At 46.2% G+C, this 24,396-nt stretch overlaps 1 protein-coding gene across 2 annotated transcripts in view; it reads left to right on the top strand.

Moving 5' to 3' along the window:
* FAT3 (FAT atypical cadherin 3) overlaps positions 1 to 24,396 on the top strand; it is a 497,297-nt gene that overhangs the window by 455,323 nt on the left and 17,578 nt on the right. For both annotated transcript variants that reach the window (XM_008688345.2, XM_040631005.1), the window contains exons 19-21: positions 7,348 to 7,482; positions 9,331 to 9,488; positions 16,224 to 16,692. In XM_008688345.2, coding sequence (XP_008686567.2) covers positions 7,348 to 7,482; positions 9,331 to 9,488; positions 16,224 to 16,692 — 762 coding nt within the window. The remainder of the gene's footprint in view (positions 1 to 7,347; positions 7,483 to 9,330; positions 9,489 to 16,223; positions 16,693 to 24,396) is intronic.

Here is a 24,396-nt window from a genome sequence, read left to right as displayed (position 1 = left end):
TCTAGTGCCTCAAAGTCCACCTCCTCGTAATGTCGCCCAGCTCCATCCATTAGAGCCACGCAGAACCTGACCTGTCTGACTCCTTCTATACAAGCTGCCCTCCAGATATTAATGGGCAGTTGTTGTGACCCCTTGAAGCTTCTTTTCCTAGGCAAACTGCAGAAGTTCCTTTGCTCCTTGGCTGCAAACAAACAGAAGCTATAAACAGTTGTAGGTGGTGTAGTTAGGGCACAGAGGAGGCACAAAGGAGGGAGTCCTCGGTCCTATCAGAGGAGTTCGTGAAAGGCATTGGAAGCAGTGAAGCTTGTCCTACTGGGTCTTTGCCAGGCAGGGATGCACTGTCAGCACAGAGAGCAGTGAAGAGAAAGGCCCCGAGATTTGGGGCATCCTTTTGTCTGCTCATTCGCTCAGCAGTGATGTGAATACTTTGCCAGGCCCTGGGCAGGGTGCTGGAGGTATAGTGGTAAGTGAGGCTGCCATGGTCCCCATCCTCATGGAGCACAAGCCAGCATCATGCACTGAACAAAGGACAGGGATGGTGAGGAATCAGGACAGTCCTGGGGAGGAATACCGGGAGACAGGTAAATGGAATCCGTGATAGGCAGTCATGGTAATGCACTTCTTTTATTTTTTTTTAAGATTTTATTTACTTGAGAGACAGAGCCTGAGAGAGAGAGAGATCACGAGCAGGGGAGAGAGGTAGAGAGAGAAGCACACTACCCACTGAGCAGGGAGCCCGATGCAGGACTCGATCCCAGAACCCTGGGATCATGACCTGAGCCATCCAGGGGCCCCATAACTCTCTTCTAATAAACACAATAAAATAAAATGACGAAGGCTTCTGTGAGGCAGTAAGACACTTAAAACTTAGCCTTGATGAGTTTTTAAAAAGCAGAGAAAAATCTGAGATTGGGTTTGCCTTGGGCTGGGGTTTGTTAAGGCTAACACTCCGAGAAGAAAGCCGCAGTCCCCATCCCAGTGGTTTCAAATACCTAAATACCCTTCAGTGTGTGAATCTTAACCAGGCTCCCCCTGCAAACTGGGAAGTTTTCATTTTATATTCATAACAGCTATGTGTCTGCAGAGCCCTCGTCTCCAATACACACAAGTCCCAAAATGCCAGGGGGAGTGGAGAGGTGTCTACCCCGGTGGTGACATCAGCTTCCCAGCGCGCGGATCTTCCCTTATATACCCCACCCACACAGCCGCCCAGAGAGGATGTGTTTGATGAAATTTAAGCAAAATCATCCAGAAAATATGGCTGAGCCAAGCAAACACCATTCCAGATGATTCTGTGCTTGTGGGAGAACTATAAGAGACCACTTCAAACCCAAGAGGTCTCTGGAGAATATGTTTTAAAACTTATGCAGGCCAAGAATTGAGAGGAAAGCTTACTGGCTCGTGCAGCTTTTGCTAAGACGTGGCATCTTGGCAAAGCGTGTGAATTCAGGGTGTAGGATATTTACCGTTAGTTATCAGATCCACAGTGTAATTCGGAAGAAACGTACATCAAGAGGTTGATTCAGCTCAAAGGGATGGTGATAATAATAACAGGTAGACGCTGATGTGTTCGCTCAAGGCGTAGACTTCATCCCTGGGGCTGCGGGAATTCTGGGGAGACGAGGGGACGAGCCACACATGTGGCAGCGAGACGCTCCAGAGACCCCAGGAGGATCACCATTCTGCTCGGTGTAGGTTCCAAAGCTCTGAAGCTTCTGCTCCAGTGAGTTGCACGTTGTCAGCTCTGCAGAAAGTGACCTAAATTTCCACCTGAGCGACGCTTCAGAACGTGGAAAGCTTCTTTGGGAGAAGAGCCACATCGTGTGCACCTTTCTCCTGTGTGAGGCTGTGTACAAGGTTCTGCCCGCGACCAGGTGGCCAAGGGGCTGAGCCCACAGGGACTGGCACGCTGATGGAGAAAACGCTGCAGGCCTTAACTAGTACCGCCCAGCCACACGGCGTCTCCTGTCGTCTATCAGCTTACGAATCGTGAATTTGACCCCAAAAAGACAGCAAGAAAACGATTGCACTTGAGTTCAGGTTTCTGCCACGAGGCTGAGTCAAATTAGTGTCTCCAGTTTTGAGACCTTGTAATGATTTGTTTTTACTTCAAGTTTTTCCCTTTAAAAAGTGCCTTCACGGACACCTGGGTGGCTTAGTCAGTTAAGCGTCTGCCTTTGGCTCAGGTCATGATCCCAGGGTCCTGGGACCAACTCCCACATCGGGCTCGCTGCTCAGCAGGGAGCCTGCTTCTCCTTCTGCCTGCTGCTCCCCCTCCTTGTGTGCACGCTCTCTCTCTCTCTCTCTCTCTCACACACACACACAAATAAATAATAAATAAAACCTTTTAAAAAGTAAAAATTGCTTTCACCTACATTAGCCCATTTAATCCTCACAACTCTATGAACAGTTATTATCCTCGTTTTTCAGAAAAAGAAATTGAGGCTCAGAGAAGTTAAGTGACCTGTTCAGAGCCACACAGTACATGAGTGGAATAACCGGTCGGAGCCGAGCTCCAGGCCTCCTGCTTGTGGCTGCAGATCCTTTCCTGTTATGCTGCATGGACTTCTTGAGGGGACCTGGGCGTGGGGAGCAGAGCTCTCTCTGCCTGCTTCGTGCTCACAGAGTTGCTAAAAACATCCGATCCTTCTATCCTGCCACAATAAATGGCATCGGTGGGTGTGATAAAGTGGGCCCCTTCTCCCTTCGTGCTGACTCTGGCACCAAACCGATGGATGCCTGCAGGCGCGGAATGTGTAAGCCTCGAGCCTCCACCCCCCGCGCTGTCACTGATCACAGCGAAGTTAATTAAACCTGGATTATTTAATAATACTTAATAAAATAAACTTCCTCCCAGAGGCCAATGGGACCTGACAGTGTTGTCTCGTAACTATTACTATGATAAGGCACGGCCAGAAAGAGGGTCTTTCAGACTCACAATAGTAGTGTCTGTACTTCCATGAGAGGGGGTGATATAAACATGGGATTTCTAAAAACAAGTGAACCCCTTGGCATCCATTTAAAGCATACTGGGTTTCAGGTTGCTAGAGAACGTAGGGCTTTGGCTGGAAAGAGGCTTATCATCCCCAGGAAAGTGTCCCTGGGACCCAAACATCTGGGTGTATCTGAGGTCGAGAACACATTGTTCAGCATTGGCGTACAAAGGTCAAGTCCCTCTAACAATACACATGTCAGAAAGGACCTAATATCTTATTTTAATTGATGGGGAAGGAAGAACTACAGTATTGTACATGGGGGATATTCAGTTTGGGGAAAACTGAGCCAAAGGCAGACTTCGTAGCCAGAAGTCTTTCTCTATTCGTAATAGACCGCAGTGTGCGCACATGCTCACATCTGTCCCCAGCTAGGGAGAACGTTACGTTTTACACCGACCTCTGGCCTCTAATCTGCCCTCCTGCTCTCTTGAGCCACGGGAGAGCGGACCGAGTGTGAGCAGAGCGAGCTGACAGCTGAATGCCTACGGCTGCTCCCGTCTGGGGCGAGGACTTGGTGGGGGAGGCCCCGGAGGATTTTTAATGCAACAAGAGACAGATCACTTGCCAAGAACTGTCCCCCTTGCCTTAAAAAGCCTATTAAAAATAAAAAGAAAGAAAAAGAACCTACTAAAGTCAATGGCTGCTAGAATGAATAGAAATATACTTATTATATATCTAATATGTATATTAATATTATTACTTTTTCAATGCACATCTTATAATACTTACACTGATGTATTTTTTTAACATATCCTCCAGCTAGAGTTTTTATAATGGGCACTGGATCTCACATAATCTATTAATTTAGTGGGTGTAATTATATGGGTTCTATGGTTATGACATGAGAAAAAAAGAAAAAGCTGTGAGTTTGAACCCCAGCTGCTGGTCTGAGTGGCTTTGGCTCTAACCCAAGATAAGAGAGACGGTGACAGAGTAAGAAGCCTTGTGCCAGCTACCAGGGCAGGGCTGATGGTAAGAAAAAAGGTAAAAAATGTGGATAAAAGGGAGAAGTATTCAAATGCTGTTTTAATATGAAATGCTGTGTTTAGTTTTTATTATATATGCATATAGCTGGGTTTTTTTTAATCTCACTATAATTCCTGCAGGAGAAAATAGCTTTACTGTCATGGGTCTGAAACTATCTAGCCCTCTTTTTCCCCCTTTGAAATACTGGCTTTTAAACTGGACTTTTGATAAGGCACAGTTTCTTAGCAATGAGCCTTGCACTAGAGCAGAAATGGGGTCTATGCTGCTGTGTCTCAGAAACATAGACATGTAGAGAAAGATATCCTTCAGCTGGTGAAAGTAGGACACAGAAAAAGGCATGTCCTTGGAATGGGAAGAAATAGATTTCTTAACCATGTAAACGAGCAAGAAATGACTGTGCTTGGAAGGTGAAGCCCCGGTGATTCAGAGTTCCAGCCATTGGATGGGATGCATTTTGTGATTCATCTACGCACACGGCCACCTCCATGTGGCCAAGGTTAGCATGGGGCGGAGGTAGCATCTTTGAGCATATACTAACGGACCCACATTTAGGAGCAGCCTGGAACGGTGCAGGCCATCCGAAACTGAAACAAAGCCACGCACGGAGACAGCGAAGAGTCAGCTGCAGAGTTGTGAACTTTTCATGAAGGAGCGTTAACACACGCAAGCAGTCGAGCCACTCTCTACGGCTGGCTCATTCCCATGAAACACAGCCCCTTGTTCCTCAAAAGCTCTCATCCTCCAAGCCTGAATGTAAAATGCCCCCCTTCTTATGTGGTCCATATATACAATGGAATATTACTCAGCCATCAGAAAGAACGATTACCCAACATTTGCAGCAACATGGACGGCACTGGAGGAGATAATGCTAAGTGAAGTAAGTCAAGCAGAGAAAGACAATTATCATATGGTTTCACTCATTTGTGGAACATAAGAAATAGCAGGGAGATGGGTAGGAGAAGGAAGGGAAGAATGAAGAGGGGGTAAACAGAAGGGGGAATGAACCATGAGAGACTATGGGCTCTGGGAAACAAACTGAGGGCTTCAGAGGGGAGGGGAGTGGGGGATTGGGATAGGCTGGTGATGGGTATTAAGGAAGGCACATATTGCATGGAGCCCTGGGTGTTATACGCAAATAACGAGTCATGGAACGTTGCATCAAAAACTGGGTATGTACTGTATGGTGACTAATATAACAAAATAAGTATTATAAAAAATATAAATAAATAAATAAAATGCCCCCTTCTTCAGTGAGGATTCTGACGTTCTCCCAGGAAACGCAATTGTCCCTTCTCTGGTTGCACTCACAGACTGCCATCAAGGCGATACCTTATTGTATCGTCCTCGTGTGTTTGCTGCTTGTTTCCCGGAGGGAGGAAGAGGTGGCATTGTTTCCTTTCATCTTTGTATGTCCAGGCTTTGGGTGCCTGGGTGGCTCAGTCGGTTAAGTGCCTGCCTTCGGCTCAGGTCATGATCCCAAGGTCCAGGGATCCAGCCCCGAGACGGGCTCCCTGCTCAGCAGAGAGTCTGCATCTCCCTCTCTCCCTCTCACCCTCTCTCCCTCCCCCTCTCTCTTTCTCTCTTTCTCTTTCTTTCAAATAAATAAATAAATAATCTATATGTCCAGGCTTATCACTTCTTGGGCCCTAAGAAAAATTATTTGCTGAATGAATGCACCAAAAATTATTTTAAAACTGGTTATCAAAAGCGCTTTGAAGGAGATCATAAGGTGGTAGAACGGCTGTTTTAAGTTGCATAAATATTGATAAATACATGGCAGGAGTAAAGATTTCTTGCAACAAAAATAGGAAGATGTATTTTGGGGCACTTATGTCTTTCAGAACCATTTGTAGATATCATTCCAAATTTTCAGTTGAAAATCCCTGCATCTTCTAAGACTTTGTAAGCTGGATCATCGCCAAGAGTATCTTTTATGGCTGAGCTCTAAACCGGTGGAAAATAGGATTTATGAGTTCTGAGTTTGCTGGTGCTACTTATATTGCTCTTCTCAAGGATTACAGTGTTTAAATGTTTATACGTAGTTAGCATTAAATGTCTGCTTTCTCCTGGACAAAGAAATGACTATATAATGGGACAATATGCTTAATGATGAGGAAAGAGTTAGGATGGAAGGGAGTTTGGTAATGGGTCAGATCCTCCTGAGGAAGGAAGCTGCTGATTCCCGCATGTCCTTGGTTGGCAGAAGAGGTGCTCCTTTAGGCCACCACTAACCCAGTTGTGGGCGATTTTTCATTCGTGTCTCCTTTCCTATAGTCCTTTTACCACTTAAACTCTCACTACATTGAGGGGCGCCTGGGTGGCACAGCGGTTAAGCGTCTGCCTTCGGCTCAGGGCATGATCCCGGCGTTATGGGATCGAGCCCCACATCAGGCTCCTCCGCTATGAGCCTGCTTCTTCCTCTCCCACTCCCCCTGCTTGTGTTCCCTCTCTCGCTGGCTGTCTCTATCTCCGTCAAATAAATAAATAAAATATTTAAAAAAAAAAAAAACTCTCACTACATTGAAAGTGGCCTACTCGCATTTGAAATACCCAAGACTTCTGAATCGTGCAGTTCCTTCGCTGGACCTGCATTGGCCTTCACCACAGTTCAGAAATGACTCACTTGGGTCCTGAATTTTGCCTCAATCAGTTAATCTGCTTTCCAGGATTTTTCTTTCTGAAGGATTAACCTTTCATCGCACCCTGCTGTGAGCATCGAACAGGTAGCAAGAAAACCTGCCTTTGCCGGCAATAATTCAACTGTTTTTGATAGGCAGTAGGGCACCTTATAGCTAATCGATACAAGAGCGGGTAGCAGAAGGGATTAGGAAACAATGGGAGTTGTGCTTGCATGACTTAGAATTAGTCATACTTTTCTTTAGAAACGTCTTTTTCTTTCCCCTCTGAAAACAACAGCTAACATCTTCCAAAGTCTGCTCTCGACGTTTTTCAGGGCAGGAAAGAAAAAGGGTGTAGGACAAATGGAAACTCCAGCAATGCATTCGGGTAGCACCATATGCAGAACCCCACTCCAGTAAATACAACCAGAGCACGTGCAGTGTGATCTTTTTTCAGCTAACGTTGGTCCAGTTACAACCTTGGCATATCTGAACCGAAGAGAAAGCGCTCCGTGTATTCTTCGCAGCCAACGTACTTCAGGCTGGCAGTGAGCTTTTGGCCAATGCGGGGACATCTGATGGGCGCTCACGCCAGGTGAAGCCCATTCGGGTGCTCCTGCTTCTGGGTGGCCCCTTTGTCTCTCAGCCCAGAGCCTCTAGAGCCCAGCTCTGGAACCCTCCCAGCACCCCCTAGAATGTAAGGTGATTCTCTGCGTACTGATCATGTGTGTTTCCTTTTGTCACAGGAGGACTGTGCCCAGGGTCCAACGACCCTTGCATGGAGAAGCCATGTCCAGGGGACATGCAGTGTGTCGGTTACGAAGCCAGCAGGAGACCGTACCTCTGCCAGTGTCCCCCGGGGAAGCTCGGAGAGTGCTCAGGTGCAGAGTGGGGTGGAATTCTGAGGGTCTGGATTCATATTTCTGAATCACTTGCCCTTGAGTAAAGGACACAGACCTAGTTTTCCCGAAAGGCATTTCTGTCTGCAAGCCACATTTACCTTCAGAATGGACCACAGCTAACACCCGCCCTCACATGTTCTTGGGACTTATTACAGCTTCAGCCTGTGCTCAGGAAACACGCAGTGACCGTGGACTCCTTGTATAACAGGAAGACCACACATGGGTTTTCAATGGTGTCGCACGGATGTTAAGAGTGTGAAATGGAAAATAGAAGGCCATCGGTTAGGCAGGGGAGTCAGAGTACCCGTGGCATGGCCTCTGACGGTCAGAGGGCTGCACAACCCAGAGCCACAAGACAGAGCTCACCAGAAGGTACAGCTGAGCCAGTGCGGTTGACCTTCCATAGGCGAGCCCAGCCCAGAGCACCACGTGAGCAGACTCTTCGGCTGGAGCTGTGTAACATGCTACATGTTCTCGAAAGGAGAGGTGCTCACCTCTGTGTCCTAAAGGAAAGAAAAAAGGAAAAGAAAGAAATGTATTTATGCTATTTCGATCCAAACGATCCTGTTTCCGACCCTCCCTCAATTGCAATACTTTGATTCGCCTATTCCCTGTCACATCTAAACTCTAGAGGGTATTCATTTTTGGTACCAAGAGAACTCTTTTTGGTAGAGGATGTATTTAAAATACAGGTGCACTGATACCCTTCTTGGAATCCAAGAAATATGTATGAAGTGGTGATTACAGCAGCAACTGTAGGGGGAATACAAAACAATGAAGCTTACTATACAGCAAGGCACTCTGCTAAGCATGGGGTTCTAGAAACTCAGCCTCTGCAAAGAGAAGCCCTGTTCTCAAACATGGAAGCCAAAGCTCTTGCACAGGTGATTTCAAGAACAGAGCTGCCCGTGAAGTGAAGACATCACCGGCACACTTGCCTTTGAAGTCACCCAGGGCTTAGAGTTGAAAGATACTTAGGCTGGCCCTACCCCTCACCCACCCTGTGCACACGGCAGGTGGTATGTCGGGCTGACATCAAAGCCAACAAGTCTCGTGACTTCAGATGTCACTTTCTGCCTATCTCCCTTTTTTCTGTGTAGAAAACTTGTGATTGTCCATGATTTTCATCCATTGGGTATATTTTCACACTTGCCACCTCCCACCCCAGCAAGACAGCTTTTCAGCATCATTTTGCTCATTAGAACATAAAGCTGGATTCAGTACAAAAGAGGGTGAGCTCAGGACGCGGCGATGTGGTAGGACTGCAGATTCTGAAAAGGCTAGCCTTGAAGTTCATGGTCAGAAAGTAGAATTGTGACGACCCATGAGCAAGACATGAACTTCCTTCTTTCAGCCTTAGTGCAAATGACATCACTTGGCTATTTGACACTAAGATACTCGGGGATGATGGCTACTCTTTGCAAATGGCCTTATCTTTTCCTTGTTTCATGGAGTGGCGAGATTTTGAGTGTCTGAGTGACTGGGGGTGGGCAGGAAGGGTGTATCTGTGAACAGTGCTCATTTTAGAAAATGGGCATTGAGACTCTGAGAAAATTCAGGTTATAGAACTTACCAAGTTTTCCCTGGCATGAGACCACTGAGATATTTTGGTAGCTGATGAATTAATATTTTTTGCACTTCGGAATTAGAATGTGGCCTAAAGTGGAGAGAACCCGTTTTTAATCAAAAGCGGCTTCTCCTCAATGCCTTCATCAATTTCCCACAGTCTTTCATCAGCTTGCTTGGTGGTTGTTGGGTGATTTCACGTGTCCCTGACCGTTTCTGGATGTTCCCAATACATATGTCTTCTCCTAATGGTCTTTTCAGGGCACACTTCTCTCAGCTTTGCTGGAAACAGTTACATCAAATACCGGCTGTCTGAAAATAGCAAAGAAGAGGACTTCCGGCTAGCTCTGCGCCTGCGAACCCTCCAAAGCAACGGGATTATAATGTACACCAGAGCAAATCCCTGCATAATTCTGAAGGTAATTAAAATGGGTTATCTTTTCCTGCAGTCAGTTCTCATGCTAATATTTTGGCTCTCGGATTGGGGCCCGAAATCTTTTTTTGTCTTTTAAGTTCAGAAGACCAGAAACTGGCTTGAGGGCAAAGAGGGGCCGCCGCAGTACTGGGAAGTGTGCCAACACCCCATTTCCTTTCATACGTTCAGCTTCAGAATTGGCTCTTCGGGTACTGGGGCATCTCTCTCTAGAGTGGGTTCAAGGGCTGCCTTCCTTGGAGCTGTAATCATGCAACAGTTCATTAGAATGCTCTTGCTAATCAATTCCACGGCAGGGGTGGTCCTTTAAAAAGATTGGCTGTGTCCTCCTCTCCCTCGCGGGCCTATCCCCACTGACCCCTGAAGGTGACTTCTGTTCTCACTCGGGGAGGAAGTTGGAGATCTAGGGTAGAGGACATTGCATACGCCCTGTCGTGGCCCCCAGTGGCCCACTTGTGCAATCGCTACTAGCCTCAGAAACGCTCCGAAGCAGCCAGGTCTCCTTGAGAGCAAGGCTGGCATTTGTATGCAGCTCAGAGTTTCCGGTGCCATCGTGAATCCAGTGACAACACGAACACTAACGGCTTTATGCGCCTCATTTGTTTTTTATTATAAAGTTAATATAATACATTTATTATATACGATCAGCCCCATCTGATCCAGGAGCAAACAGAGACTCAGAAAGGTTGAGTTAGTTACCCAGGGTTGGCCAGCTCACAAGCGCCCAGGCCTGGACCCGCATTCCTGTCTCTCTCACTGCGTGCTGTCCCCTGGCTCTCAGCCCTGCTGCTACCATCATTTCATCGAAAGTCACATTTGGGGCATCTGTAGACCCGAGGAAGGCTTCCAGCACGGGAGAGAAGGGAGAGAAGGAGGGAGATGTTTAACCTGACGCTATTCTCCCATTCCCACCAGGTTCCTGTACCAGCCCGTTGTAAGTGCGTTCAGAGGCAGACACAGTCTGACCAGTAGGAAGTGCCCATACAAGTGGAAATGACTGGCAATTTTTTCCTTCCTAGGGATCTATCACTGGGCTTAATTGGGGTCATGGTGGGCCTTTATAGCTTTTGTTCTTTGATTGTTTGATAGGTCACATCCAAGTCAATGAGGTGACCTGGGCTTTCATCCTGGAGGGAGAGAAGGATGTAGGACATTAAATGCCCGCGGCTTTTCTTATCACACAGACTTGTACTCACTGGCTTCTGGTACTGCCAGGGGCCATGGTGGCCAGAGGGAGGCAGAGGGCAGTTGGGGTTTAAAACTTCCATGGGGACTCTCTCGCTACCCACACTCATTCAACTCAAAGAGTCATTTCAGCTCTGGGAAAGAAAACAGGAGAAGCTCTGGAGGCACGGTTGTAGCCAACAGTGAATTCAAATCAGATCTTCATGGTGGGAGAAGACACAGGCAAAGACCTAAGTCCTGTCTTTCTAACCTCCCAGCCCCTGAAGCCGGCTGCCCTGGGTAGGCGGATCACTCCCTACATAGCCCTGAGAGGTGGGGTTTTGTGTACTCGCTGGGAAGGGCTCTGGCCCTTCATAGTTACTGGCTCCAGGGGCTCAGCTGAAGTGTCACTGACCTCTCTCTCCTCCTTCAAGCTCAAACGGGACTGCTGCTTGCAGAACATCCTGAAGAGGCAAACACTTTCTGATAGCAATTCTCTTCTATAGCCTTACATTTGAGAGAGAACAAAACTACTGGGCCTGAATGGCCGGATCCTAAAATGGAGCTTGTCATTTGACACTTCGCTGGCAAAGGTCTAAAACGCACAGGTCCCTGGGGATGGGAAAGAAGAATAATTAAACCTTTTAGGCGGCTCTGGCTCCAAAGGTATATTGTATTTCACGAAACAAGTGTGTTTCTGAAAGTTGTGTAAATTGAATCTCTGTAAATGGAATTCTAATAAACGCTGGATGGTTGCTATTTGAAGGAACCCCTCCATTAATCCCTTTGTGATGTGAATAATCGCCCCCAATCTGTCTGTTCGGTGCGTTTGCTTTTCATATGTTGAGTTTGCTTAAAGCAGGACACAGCTGCACTGAACTATTGCAGATATCCTCCTACAGTCGCCAGGAATAGCCACTTAGGGGATTTGAATCTGTTTGCTTACCATTTCCAGCCTCACGCAAGATTTAATTTCATTGGCTGTAGGTATAGTATGGGCCTTGTACTCAGGTTCAACGATACACTGAAATGCTTTGTTTAAGTTGCACCTCCTGGTTGTTTATATTTTCCCAGTTAGAGCACATTCTCTAAAAAGTAGTTGAGACAATCAATAGGGGTGAAGGGCACCCCTTGAAGACAGTTGAAGAACTGCTTGGGACCTCAAGGATTGAAAATGTTCATGGACAAGGAGCACCACTGTTTTTTAATAGCCATGAAGGCGCTCATTCTTCTGTTGACCATGCTTACCCTGTCTTCTTCCAGAAGAGATTTCAGGCTTACCATAAACACCAAAATGCAATAAGATTGGGGCACCATTAAGATGAAAATAAAAGGTTAAAACCCAACCAAGGAAGTGGGGAAGGGCAGAATATCATCATTGAAAAATCTAGACCAAGGGTTGCCATATCAGTTGAACATAAACCATGACTCTGAATTTTCTGTCAGCCAAACCAAGAATAAAAATAGTGGGATAGGTTCTGTGGCTCCTCTCAAACCTGTAAAAGAAACTTGTCAGATCACCAGGAGAGATTTATAACTTTTTCTCTGTATTCGTCTTTTGGGTCCCATCTTATAGCAAAAGCACAAGAAGTCCTTGCTTGTTAATCTAGAAATGTCATTATTTCATGTTGTGGGGAAGTTAGAGATGACACATGGCTTCATTTCGATGATTCTCGGACACAGCTAACTTAAACCCCAGGAATAAAAGGAAGATGGTCAGGGAAAGCTCCTTTGGTTTATAAAACAGCCCACTTGGAATGGCCAGATCTTTCTGACATAGAAAAGTAACAAGGAAGCCCCCACAAGATTCCAGAGTTTCAAGGATCTGGGTATGAGTATCACTGAGAAGTGAGTTAAATAATAATTGCAGGATGATAATAATAAGATACCTAAAAGTTTACAAAGTACTTTACAAAATACATGTGTGTATTTTTATACTCTCCGGTGCCTAGAGAAGAGTGCTTCCTTTTTTGCCTGTTAGAAAACAGGTTCAGAGAGAATGGGTGGGCTTGTCCAAACATAACTAGTCAGTAGTGGCTCTGACCCTCTGACAGAGGCAAGAAGGTCAGGAATGCTACAGGTGTTTATCAAAAGAAGAGGTTTGGAGGGCTGGGATGATCATTTATTTATTCATTTAAGGTATTTTTTTAAGATTTTATTTATTTGAGAGAGAGAGAGAGAGAGCACAAGGGAGGGAAGGGCAGATGGACAGGGAAAAGCAGACTCCCCAGTGAGCAGGGAGCCCTGTGTGGGACTTGATCCCAGGACCCTAGGATCACGACCTGAGCCAAAGGCAGACCTTTAACCGAGTGAGCCATCTAGACATCCCTAAGGCATATCTTTTGAGCCAGATAACTATTGATGGCAGCCTTGGAAACAGGTTTTCAAAAAGTTCCCTTTACAAAGAATAGTTGATAACCCTCTTACAGGTTGGGGGGCATGAGTGCACTTGCTAGAACCACATGCCAGGGATCTGAAGCAGCAAGACTGTGCCATCGTTTTTTCACTCAAAATCCTACTTTTTCACTCAAAATCCTACTTTCCTACAAAATGACTTATAGCTCTGATCTCTTGTCTTCTAAGCCCCATGCCGCTCAAAATCTGGGTTAAAGCACATCGCTGATCTCCGACAAAACTGAGGACCTAAATATCTCGTAACATTAGAGCCCTGCTCGCAGAATTATGCATTTCATTGAACAAATTGCCTACCCGCCTCTCCCAACCCAGCACATCATTTCAGATCATTGCTGCAGACTTTTTTTTTTAACAGTTTCATGCACAGCACAATTTCTATTAATAGCTTGCCCTCTGGCTTGAGAAAGCTTTGTCCACTTAAAAGAGAGATCCTTTCACACTGGGTCTACCCTATTCTGGAGACAGAGAAAAACTAAAAATGATCAGAGCATGAGTTCCCAGTGTGAACGGACTCAGACACGAAAGTATTCTCTTCTCTCCCCGGCATAATATGCTTGTGACATAGGAAAAGAGGAACTTTTGCAAAGTTGCCTCTGACATCAGCACTCTGGTGTGTCACCTAGACAAGGCTCATAATTCCAAACTCCTAGAATTTTGAGGGCACAAATCACTTTTGTTGTCCAAAGGCACCAGGCTTCCTATTCATTCAGCAGGTTGCTACTGTTACTTTTCTCAACAGCAAAGCAAAGTGAACGGTACTTGCTGTTACTATGGGATCGCTTTATGTTCCTTAGTTACGGAATTTCGATGTACGTGAGTACATTAGAGCTACATCGGTTCTCCCAGATGAATTTGCAACTTGGTTATTATCCCAAGAGGTAGGGAGTGGGCTTGGAGAGGGGAATGGACCGAGGAATCTATTAATTGCATACATCCTTTTACCAAGCCTTTGATGAATCACACCCTCACCATCTCACTATCTTCCTTGATAGTCTGGGGACAGCGCTTTGTAGCCACGGAGCAGAACAGCAGATGGACTGTGCCAGAGGAAGGAAGTCCCCAAAGTCGCATTTGATCATTTTATTACTTACATTGAAATAAAAATATGGATATTACCCAGGAGTTGTTCCCGAGCAAGTCTGCTGGTATGATTTACAATATCCATTCAGTCCATTTTGTGGAACTAAAAAAATGACTGAGGCAACAGCATAGATCACCTAGGAAAGCTCTCTGAAAAAAACATAAATCTTTGCCTCCGGCCTCTTCACATGGATACATTTGCACTTCGGAGTGCAGTGTGTATGTACTGCGTACGAGGCAGCTAACCATTCTGCAGTGGACACGGGCTCCTCGTAAAATGGGCCACAGCAACGATCTCCACTCTCCACGTAAGGGGGTCTCAAGCCCAGAGAGGCCGGCCCGTTCTGTCAGGTCGCCTGGGTGTGGCACCCCAAAACCTGAGTTAGAGTCCTCATTCATACGTCCCCAGGGCTCTGCCTGGTTCACACAGCCCCTTGCCTTCCATGTCTGCATGCTCCCATGGCTTAACTTTATACACAGGAAGAGAAAGTGCTAGAGAATCCCCAGAGGCAGAAATGCGAGTCCCGGAGGATTAGTTGTCTGTGGGACATACTGAAGCATAGGTAGAGAAATACTCCATCCGTGAGAATGAGTGATACTGTGACAAAGCCCTATCAGGTCGCCCTAAATCAAACGCATGTTTCTATGAATTCGTTTGACATTTATACCTCCTTCGCTCGCAGAGACTTGGACAGTCTGCCTTCCCTTCCCTTCCCCTTCCCTCTCTCTGCCCAGATTCTGGCACAAGACCACCAATGTCAGCAGATCCTAAATGAAGGCCTGCTGCACTTGCATGACTCAGATGTTGGCCCCCACGAGACCCCTTTGCTGGGTCATACAAAAAGGCCAGCAAAGTACCTTTTGTTTCACAGTCTCTGGCTGTGAATCCTTTCAGGGCCCAGTATTGGTTTGTTGGCAGAACAGGGATCCAGCATCATTCCCTGGATCCTCAAGCCACCTTGTGTTTCTGAGAAACGAGGATGAGGGTAGACCCCAGGGGATTCAAAAGCCAGCCCGTCTCCCCAGCAACAGTCGAACCTGGGTCTCCATGGAGGACCAGTCTCTGGCTGACAGGTCCTGGCCAGCCACCATCACTCAACAACACACACTTTCTGAGTTTTCTGTCCCCCTGTGGTTCGTTAGCCTCCCGGAACGGACTTGGATGCCCTCCCTGCCCCAGTACAATCAAAGCAGGCGGGTCTCTGTTGTAGCTGACCCTGGACCGGGAGCTGGGAGCATCTACGAGACATGAACAGTTATCCAGAAAAGTCCTTCTGGGGGGCCGGATGTCATTAAAGATACATAGCTATATTCTAAGCAAATGGCCAGGCCCTGAGCGCTCTGTGGGATAATCTTAACCTAAGTGATAAGCAGCTGTCCTAAAGAATTGTTTTAAGAATATGCTAGTGTTTCATAGAGAAGGGTTTTAAAATCCTAAGTATATATGAAGGTGGGAAGTAAGAGCTCTTTTATTTCTACCTGGCCTCTTTCTGCCCCTCTAGCACACTCACGCACACTTACTTGGGGAGTATGTATGTATTTCTGTGCTTCTCTGATTTATGGCCATCTGCCCCACCCCTAAAACATAAGCCCCCTGAGGTCAGAGATAGTAACTCTTTTTGCTCACAGTGGTCTCCATGGTACCTAGAACACTGCTTTGCACATAGTAGATGTTCAATAAATATTTGTAAATAAATACTGAGTTCACAGAAATCATTCCTGTGGTGGGAATACCGAAGGAGGGTGCAGAGCGCGAACAGACCCCGAAACAAGATACTGCTGTGCCCTTTCAAAGGGCAAAGATCCAAAGAATAGGAACATTCTGAAATATAATTGTGGATCTGTGCAGCTGTGCTCATGTTACTAATTACAAGATCTGTGACATTTCAGGCACGCGTTTGCATGGCACATAATGGGGAGAGATCAAGCCACACCAGGCTGAGGACTGGCTCAAAAGCAAGTCCATCCTAGAGGCTTCCCGCTGCTGGGGAGGGAACAGGGTGTCGGGCGTATATTGCCAGACACATGCTGAAAAGCGCCCCGGTGCTCTTTCCCCACACAGATCGTGGATGGCAAGCTGTGGTTCCAGCTGGACTGCGGCAATGGCCCGGGGATCTTGGGCATCTCGGGCCGCGCCGTCAACGATGGGAGCTGGCACTCGGTCTTCCTGGAGCTCAACCGCAATTTCACCAGCCTGTCCCTGGACGACAGCTACGTGGAGCGGCGCAGGGCGCCCCTCTACTTCCAGACGCTGAGCACAGAGAGCGCCATCTACTTCGGGGCGCTGGTGCAGGCGGATAGCGTCCGCAGCCTGACCGACACGCGGGTCACGCAGGTGCTGAGCGGCTTCCAGGGCTGCCTGGACTCGGTGGTGCTGAACAGCAAGGAGCTCCCGCTGCAGAACAAGCGCAGCAGCTTCGCTGAGGTGGTGGGCCTGACCGAGCTGAAGCTGGGCTGCGTGCTCTACCCCGACGCCTGCGAGCGCAGCCCGTGCCAGCACGGGGGCAGCTGCGCCGGCCTGCCCTCCGGGGGTGAGTGCACCGCGCCCGGGCACCTGCAGGGCGGGGGCTCGGGGAGGAAGAGGGGCTGGATCAACCAGCGAGGGACTGGCTTTTACAGGCTTCACCCACTCGGGTGCTTTCCCTGAGAGGAGTATTCACCGCAAATGCTGGCCGAGCTTCCTACTCCCCTTTAGAAAGGTCCTGGAGCTTGACAGTTACAGAAGTGTCCAGTTTAACCAGTCCTCTCGCAGCAAGTCACCGGCACAGGGCGGTGACCTCAGGAGGGCAGAGATGCTGTCAAGGCGGCCCCCTTCCCGTCCCCCCCACCACACCCTTCCAGGCCTGGGGAGGAATAGGACCCCCTTTTAGGCATCAGCCCTCTTGAGCTGCCTGTGTGTCACTGCAGAATGATTGCTGGCAGTCTGAATCATGGTGTCCCCACACAGTCCTTTGTCACACAGACATGTAACTTCACTAGAAGCTAAAGGGAGGGGAGAGTTGAACCCACCACTCCAGGAATGGAAATACAGTGGAGATGCTTTGGAGCATGCTTTTAAAACGTGCGCATTAAAAATAAATCCAGTGACAATTCCATAAAGGGGTAGAAACTCAGGAATAAAGAGAGGGCAATTTACATGAAATCTCAGGACAGATAAACAGTCAATGAGAGCGCGATGATTTACGCCAATAAATTTTTTCCCCAAACGTATATCATGAAGAAGAAAGAAAGAACAAGGTAGGCGAAAAAAGCAGGGGAAGGGAATAGAGGATTTCTATTGTTTGAGGCAAAAGCCAAGATCATCTAAGTCCTGGGAGTCTGGAAATGAAAGAATCCCTGACTTCCCCAGATGCGGTCTGTGTGCTAACATAAACTAGGTCAGGCACTCCGCTAGTAGAAGGCTCTGCTGCCTTCCGACAGCCCAGCCACTGATCACACTTGAGCCTCTTTGCAGAGTCTCTCAGCAGTGGCGTGATTAGCAAATTTAAACCTTCCTCACAAATCACTTAGAGATTCTGCTGTGCGCATTACCATCTAATGTTCGTGAAGCCCAACTCCAAATTTAGAGTCCATTTTATTATTAGAATGTTATAAACTGTCCCTGAAATGATGCACTGCCGAAATACAGACACCATAGTTATTTAGACTTGCATATGTTACTGCCACAATGAGGGCCAAGTGCCCTGGGGGGAAATTTCTGCCATCTCGATTTAAGAAATCTATTTGCTGTTTTTACTGTCTCAGCAGTATATGTAAATAAAGGGTTGTTATGGTGCCATAATTCCCGAATGATGGGCAGTAACTATACTTCAGTGGTTCTATAAACCAGCCCATTATGACAAGTCATGGCCAGTTTTTCACCAGGCAAAACAATTCTGCTAGTGTGAGCCATCCACGATATATAAAAGGAGCATGTAATTAAATTGGGTTGAAATAGAACACCACTCCATGTCAAATGCTGGGTACATAGCCACAAATTGTAACATACTTTTAACGATGGCAGGACATTGTTTTTGCTGGCAAAGCTATGGGCTTCCACGATGGGCTATCTTTAAAATAATAATAACAATAATAATCACCGTATTAAGGAAAAAGACAGGGAATCTTGCTCTTCGGCGTGCATTTCAATGTTTTTTAATTGCCTGAAATCCATGAGCAGAGTATTCAGTGCAGGTATGTTCATTAAGCGAGTGTGACTCATATCAGCATGGCAATTTTCCCCTACTTGTTTTTTATCTCATTTGGTTTAACCAGATTTCAGCACTGAGGACGCGCCTGCTGTGTACTTCTCAAATGGCCTCAAGAACTTGCTTTCCTCTCCCCAGAGGCCCAACCTGGCTTACAGGTTGCATTCTCTTTCATACTCTCCTTTGTCCTCTGTCCCCCACTTCCCCCTCTGATTGGGTTTGGGACTGGGATTCCACAAAAGGTCCTCTCTCTTCCAAGACGATAGAGCCTTCCATCAGTTCAAATGTCTCCTTTGTGCCTGGAGGCTCATGTTTTCCTAAAACAAAGTATCTTTCCACATCTCCATCTACACAGCCCCCTTCTCTCGAGCCTACTCTTTCTTTTGAGTTGAGGAGGCCCAATGGTTCTGACTTCAGCGACCCCCAGGGCATGATCCAGATGGGGCAATCTGGGGGTCTCATGCACAACAGTACTGAACTTAGGGCCAGCAAACTCCTCACCACCTGCCAGGAAATCCACGAACTGGGTTTCTGTTGCTTCCCTAGGAAATCAAAGGCACAGAATTCCTCCTCTGATGTATGAGGAGGTATCTACCTGCTCCTGGCTATGAGGACTAAGACCTCAGCTCCTAAAAAAGAGGAGAGGGAATCCATTTTCTTGCCACCATTATCTGTTAATATAAGAGGAATTTTTGCTAGGCCCCTGTATCCTCTCTGCGAATGCCCAAAATTAGGGGATAAAAGCAAGGAGAGAAACAACCAATAATTTGGCCTTTAACTCCTATCTGTGAAACTAATTATAAGGTTATTTAAAAGAAAGGAAAAATCATCCTAGTTGTGAGGGATGGTTTAAAAAGAACAATAAGACTCGGTCATTAGTGAAAGAATATTCATGCCTTGAAGAATGCCCTCTGGCTGCAGGGGTGTCTAATCACAGAGAGAGAGTCTTGCTTCCCCAGATCAGAGGCTGGGATGCGGGCAGTATTCAAGAGGGGAATAGGGCTAGGGAAGGTAGAGTGAGGTGCTTCCAGTGTGCCTTGATGCAAAGGAGAATGCTGGTGACAAAAGATCTGAACATCTTGCTGCTGTTTGAACCCTGTGCTGGGTGTCGCTTTAAATTTCCAGAACACGTATTTGAGTATAATCACCCCCTTGACCACTGAAGAATGCTGGAATCTTGGTCATCGGCTCTCCTGGGGACAGGCTTCATTCTCAAATTGCGGCTATCCTAGCTCATTGCTCCAGAGCATTTGGAGTTTTGAAAGCAGGCAACCCACAGCAAGAGGCGTTCTATTTCAAAGAAGCAGGATTCTGCTCTAACCACCTCCAAACCGAATCAAAACCCTTGGCATGAAGCGGCAAGGGAGCCGCGTCTGCTAGCTCAGAATGACATGGTCAGCGGGTTTGACCAGTGTTATGACTCTAGCTGTCCCGAGAACAAGCCATGGGAACCCCAGGGGAGTTAGAGCCCAGAATGCTAACTTGTAATAAGAGTGTAAATATGATTCTAAATCAACCACAGAGGGAAGGCTCTCTCTTGTTAAAGCCTTGAAATTATATGTATTTCATAAACATGAACTGGAAATACCAACCACCGTGGAGAAGAAACGGCCTCGTCCCATTCTGACCCCTGCATTTCCAGACCCCGTGGGGCAGGGAGCAGCCCACGAGCACCCACAATCTGGATAAGGAGTCCTCAGTCCTCCCTGCTTTCTCCTGCTCAGCTCAAGCCCATTACTGGAAAAACCTAGTTGAAACAAAGCTGTAATTTGCCAAAGTCAATGCCACGAGCCAGGCAGTCACCAGGCCAGAAATAGCCATTCTGTCAGCTCTGCGTGAGACTAGAAGCCTAACCCTTCAAATGAAAACTTGGTAAACTTGTAAATGCTTAGGAGTTAACCACTGATTAGACTCTTTCAAGTGCTTACCTTGTAAGTGCTTAAGCACTGTGACAAGTCTCACAGTACGCTGGGATCAATACGAGTCTTCCCTTCCCCCACCCCCATTTTACAGATTAAAAACACAAGCCAGAGAGCTTAAGTACCAAGCCCAGGGTCACACAGCTAGTACAGTGGGGAAGCCGGGATTTGATCCAGGTTTGTAGAACCCCCTCCTCCAGCCTGTGCTCTTGAAACCCTTGTTACTTAAAGTGTGTTCCAGGAGGCAACAGCATCGGCATCACTGCAAATGTTAGGAATGTAGCATCTTAGATCCCACCCCAAACCCACTGAATCCAAGTCTGTATTTTAATAAGATCTCTAGGTGATAGACCGATATCTTTCTCTGTCTCTGAACTGCCCTGAAATCTAAGGAAACTAGTTCTTTCGTTTGTTTGTTTTCACGTAACGTATACAGTGGTTCTCAATCTCGAAGAGGCATCTGCATCACCTGAGGACCTTATTAAAATGAAACCTTGTTATAGAAGGGTCTCTCAATTCTTAAAGGGAAAAGGAGAATCTCTATACTTGCCTCCATCATTCGCCAACCATGTCCAAGGAACCTTCTGCTAGATCACTGAGTCATAGTCACAAATTGCTAAACTTACTACCAAGAAAAATTTCTCAGTGAAAGTTTAGGGGGAAAAAAAAAACACCCCAACCTACAAATCGGAATCTCAGAATCTGCAAGGAGGGGGAATTCAGACATCTCTGCTTTTAACAAGCCTCCAAGGTAATTCTATGTGCATCTGAGTTTGCGAACCAGAACCACTGACCTTTGGGAATGCCAGTAAGCTCTGTGTTTGCAGGAATGTGAGTCAGTGATTTCCAGGAAGGGTAAGCAGACATTGGATGTTCAGGAAGTGAATGTCAGGTGCACGGCCTGCATTTGTTGTCACTGTTTTAGTGTAAAACTTGAACTTTGTTCCACAGACAGTCAGGAGTTTGAGACCCCCCCAAGCTCCCCTCCCAAGGGAAAATGATAGCATCTACCTACTCCCTCTAAGTAAGTTGCACGCAACAGCGAGGTCTTGGATGTTGCCAAGAGTTGGGCATAGAAATGACCACAATAGCTAAATCGTGGAAGGAGCCGAGATGCCCTGCAACAGATGACTGGATTAAGAAGTTGTGGTCCATATATACAATGGAATATTACTCAGCAATCAGAAAGAATGAGTTCTCAACATTTGCTACAACATGGACGGCACTGGAGGAGATAATGCTTAGTGAAATAAGTCAAGCAGAGAAAGACAACTATCATATGATTTCTCTCATCTATGGAACATAAGAACTAGAATGATCAGTAGGGGAAGAAAGGGATAAAGAAAGGGGGGGTAATCAGAAGGGGGAATGAAACATGAGAGACTATGGACTATGAGAAACAAACTGAGGGCTACAGAGGGGAGGGGGTGGGGGAATGGGATAGACCGGTGATGGGTAGTAAGGAGGGCACATATTGCATGGTGCACTGGGTGTTATACACAACTAATGAATCATCGAGCCTTACATCGAAAACCGGGGATGTACTGTATGGTGACTAACATAATATAATAAAAAATCATTATAAAAAAAAAAAAAGAGTTGGGCATAGAAGTGTTTCAACAAAGCTGCCCGAGATACTTTGGGTGTGTTTTACTGAGTATTTTTTATCCCTAACTGCTAAGGGTCTAGATAAACTTGGGCCTTCAAACTTGAAGTTTGAAACTTTAAGTAAATTTTGGAGTCCCATTGCTGTCTCTGTGACCAATGGATTCCATTGTGTGGCCTTCCTCCCCTCACAGCTGGCTTAAGGGAATTGAACAGGGTTCCTGTGTAAGCTCAGCCCACTGGCCCACTGAGCAAAGTGGGACAGAGAAGGGAGGAACCAGACTCCCACTGGATACACTGTCGCCATCATTTTTTTTAAATATTTTATTTTTAAGCAATTTCTTCACCCAACGTGGGCCTCCAACTCACAACCTTGAGATCAAGGCTCGCAGGCTCTACTGACTGAGCCAGCCAGGCACCCTTACTGTGGACTAATTTGCCTGAGCTTTGCAGCTTATGGGGAAAATTTTTTTTTTCCGGGTGACTTTCTTCTAAATACTGAGGTACCTTGTTTTTGGTACTTTGGAAAAAAACTATGGTAACAGCATTAGTGATATAGATACTGCTAAAAAGAAGGAAAGAAGAAAGAAAGAAAGAAAGAAAGAAAGAAAGAAAGAAAGAAAGAAAGAAAGAAAGAAAGGAAGGAAGGAAGGAAGGAAGGAAGGAAGGAAGGAAGGAAGGAAGGAAGAAAGAAAGAAAGAAAGAAAGAAAGAAAGAAAGAAAGAAAGAAAGAAAGAAAAAGAAAGAAAGAAAAACAGAAAGAAAGGAAAAAAAACCCAAACCCTCAAAACCCTAAAGCAGTCAGGTTACATGCAAACACAAAAGAACATGCTAGAAGGTGAGAATTTACTGCGTGTCGTTAACACATTGCATGTTTCCAGATCCTCAAAGAAAATGCTAAAGGCTCAGCCCAAGGTACAGTGTAGGAAATGTGAGCAGGTTGTCCTAGGGAAAGTTACAGGTCTCACCTTCAAAGGTCGTTCTGCACCCTGCTTGGTGAAAGACGGGAAGTCATGACAGAGGCCATGCTCTGCAGCTGAGCTCACCCTACTTGTGACCAGCATCTCCTGCGGTAATGGGCCCACCAGTTTTCTCATATGTATTAAGATTCACACAGGCTAGACGTTTCAGGCTTTCCCAAGATTCAGCCTAAAAGTCAGAGTCAGAAACTCCCATGGCTTGCAGTCGTTTGGTTGATGGGCGACACAGAAACGAAGCTGATTTCGGAATCCATAGTAATTACAATAATTACAACAATAAAGCACCTAATGTTTGTGTGCTACATTGTGGCTGATGAATCCAAAAGCCTTATTATTCTCTATGAAGTGGGTATTAGTGAGGCTCAATTACCAGATAAAAATAGGGAGGTTCCTGGAGGCCAGGCGGCTCGGCTGTGATCAGACCCGGCTGGTGGGCAACAGCCAGAACTTAAAAGGACCCAGGACCTCCCTGACACCTCACAGCTGCCTCCCCGGATCATGTGAGCTCTTGGAGTCTCTAAATGAAATCCATAATCCAGCAAGCGTAGTGGTTGATGCTGACTTCAGATCCCAAATGCCAGTTCATATTTGTTATTACTTCCACCTTTGTGCACCAGGCTGATGTCGCCTTATCAAGGCAGCCAAACCTGATCAGAATTGTGTCACCTACACTGGGGAGCAGGGCCGAGGGTTGAGGCCATTACCTGGATGAATCAGCTTGGAAAACGACTAATAAATCAAAGGAGTAAGATAGAAATGATCTTGATTATTTGCTTATCCAGCCCAAATTCACTCTGTAATTGCTTAAACCGTTTCTATTTTTTGCATTTAATAGGTTTTGCAGTCTTCTTTGAACAAGGAAAGGAGGGGGCATTTTAAGTTCGTCCGGGTGCAGATTTCAAAGCCATCTGCATCTGCTATAACTAGAAGGATTGTAAACAAGAGCACAGCTTTGAGACAAGGCTTAAAAATATACTTCTCGCTTTGCCAGGATTCCAGGGGAGAGAAGCTATAACAGTATTATTTTTTTTAGCATGTATCTCAATGCTAAGAATATGATTGTCTTTTTTCAACCTGGGAACTGTTTTAAATGGTGTCTGCCACTTATTGACTATGTAACTTTAGGCAAACCATCTTATTTAAGCTTCAGTTCCCTTATTTCTAAAATAACTGTGACAACACTACTTACAACATAGGGTCGTTGTCAAGAATTAAATGAGATAATGCATAGAACGTTCTTTGCATTTTCCTTAGTGCATAATAAGCTGTTGTTCTTTTTTAAATTTTTTAAAAAGATTTATTTATTTGAGGGAGAGAGAGAGAGCCCAGTGGGAGGGGTGGAGGGAGAGGGAGAGAGACAGTGAAGCAGATTCTGAGCTAAGCGCAAAATCCGACACAGGGCTTGATCTCACAACCCTGAGATCATGACCTGATCTGAAACCAAGAGTCAACTGCTTAACTGACTGTGCCACCCAGGCACCCCTACGCTGTTGTTCTTGCCAATAATTTCCTCTTCCCCTAACCTCAAAAAAAAAAAAAACCTA

Source organism: Ursus maritimus, unplaced genomic scaffold (genome assembly GCF_017311325.1).
Source record: "Ursus maritimus isolate PB19 unplaced genomic scaffold, ASM1731132v1 scaffold_16, whole genome shotgun sequence".
Classification (NCBI taxonomy): Eukaryota; Metazoa; Chordata; class Mammalia; order Carnivora; family Ursidae; genus Ursus; species Ursus maritimus.
Note: the sequence above shows the minus strand (reverse complement) of the source record. Positions and strands in the feature narration are given on the sequence as shown.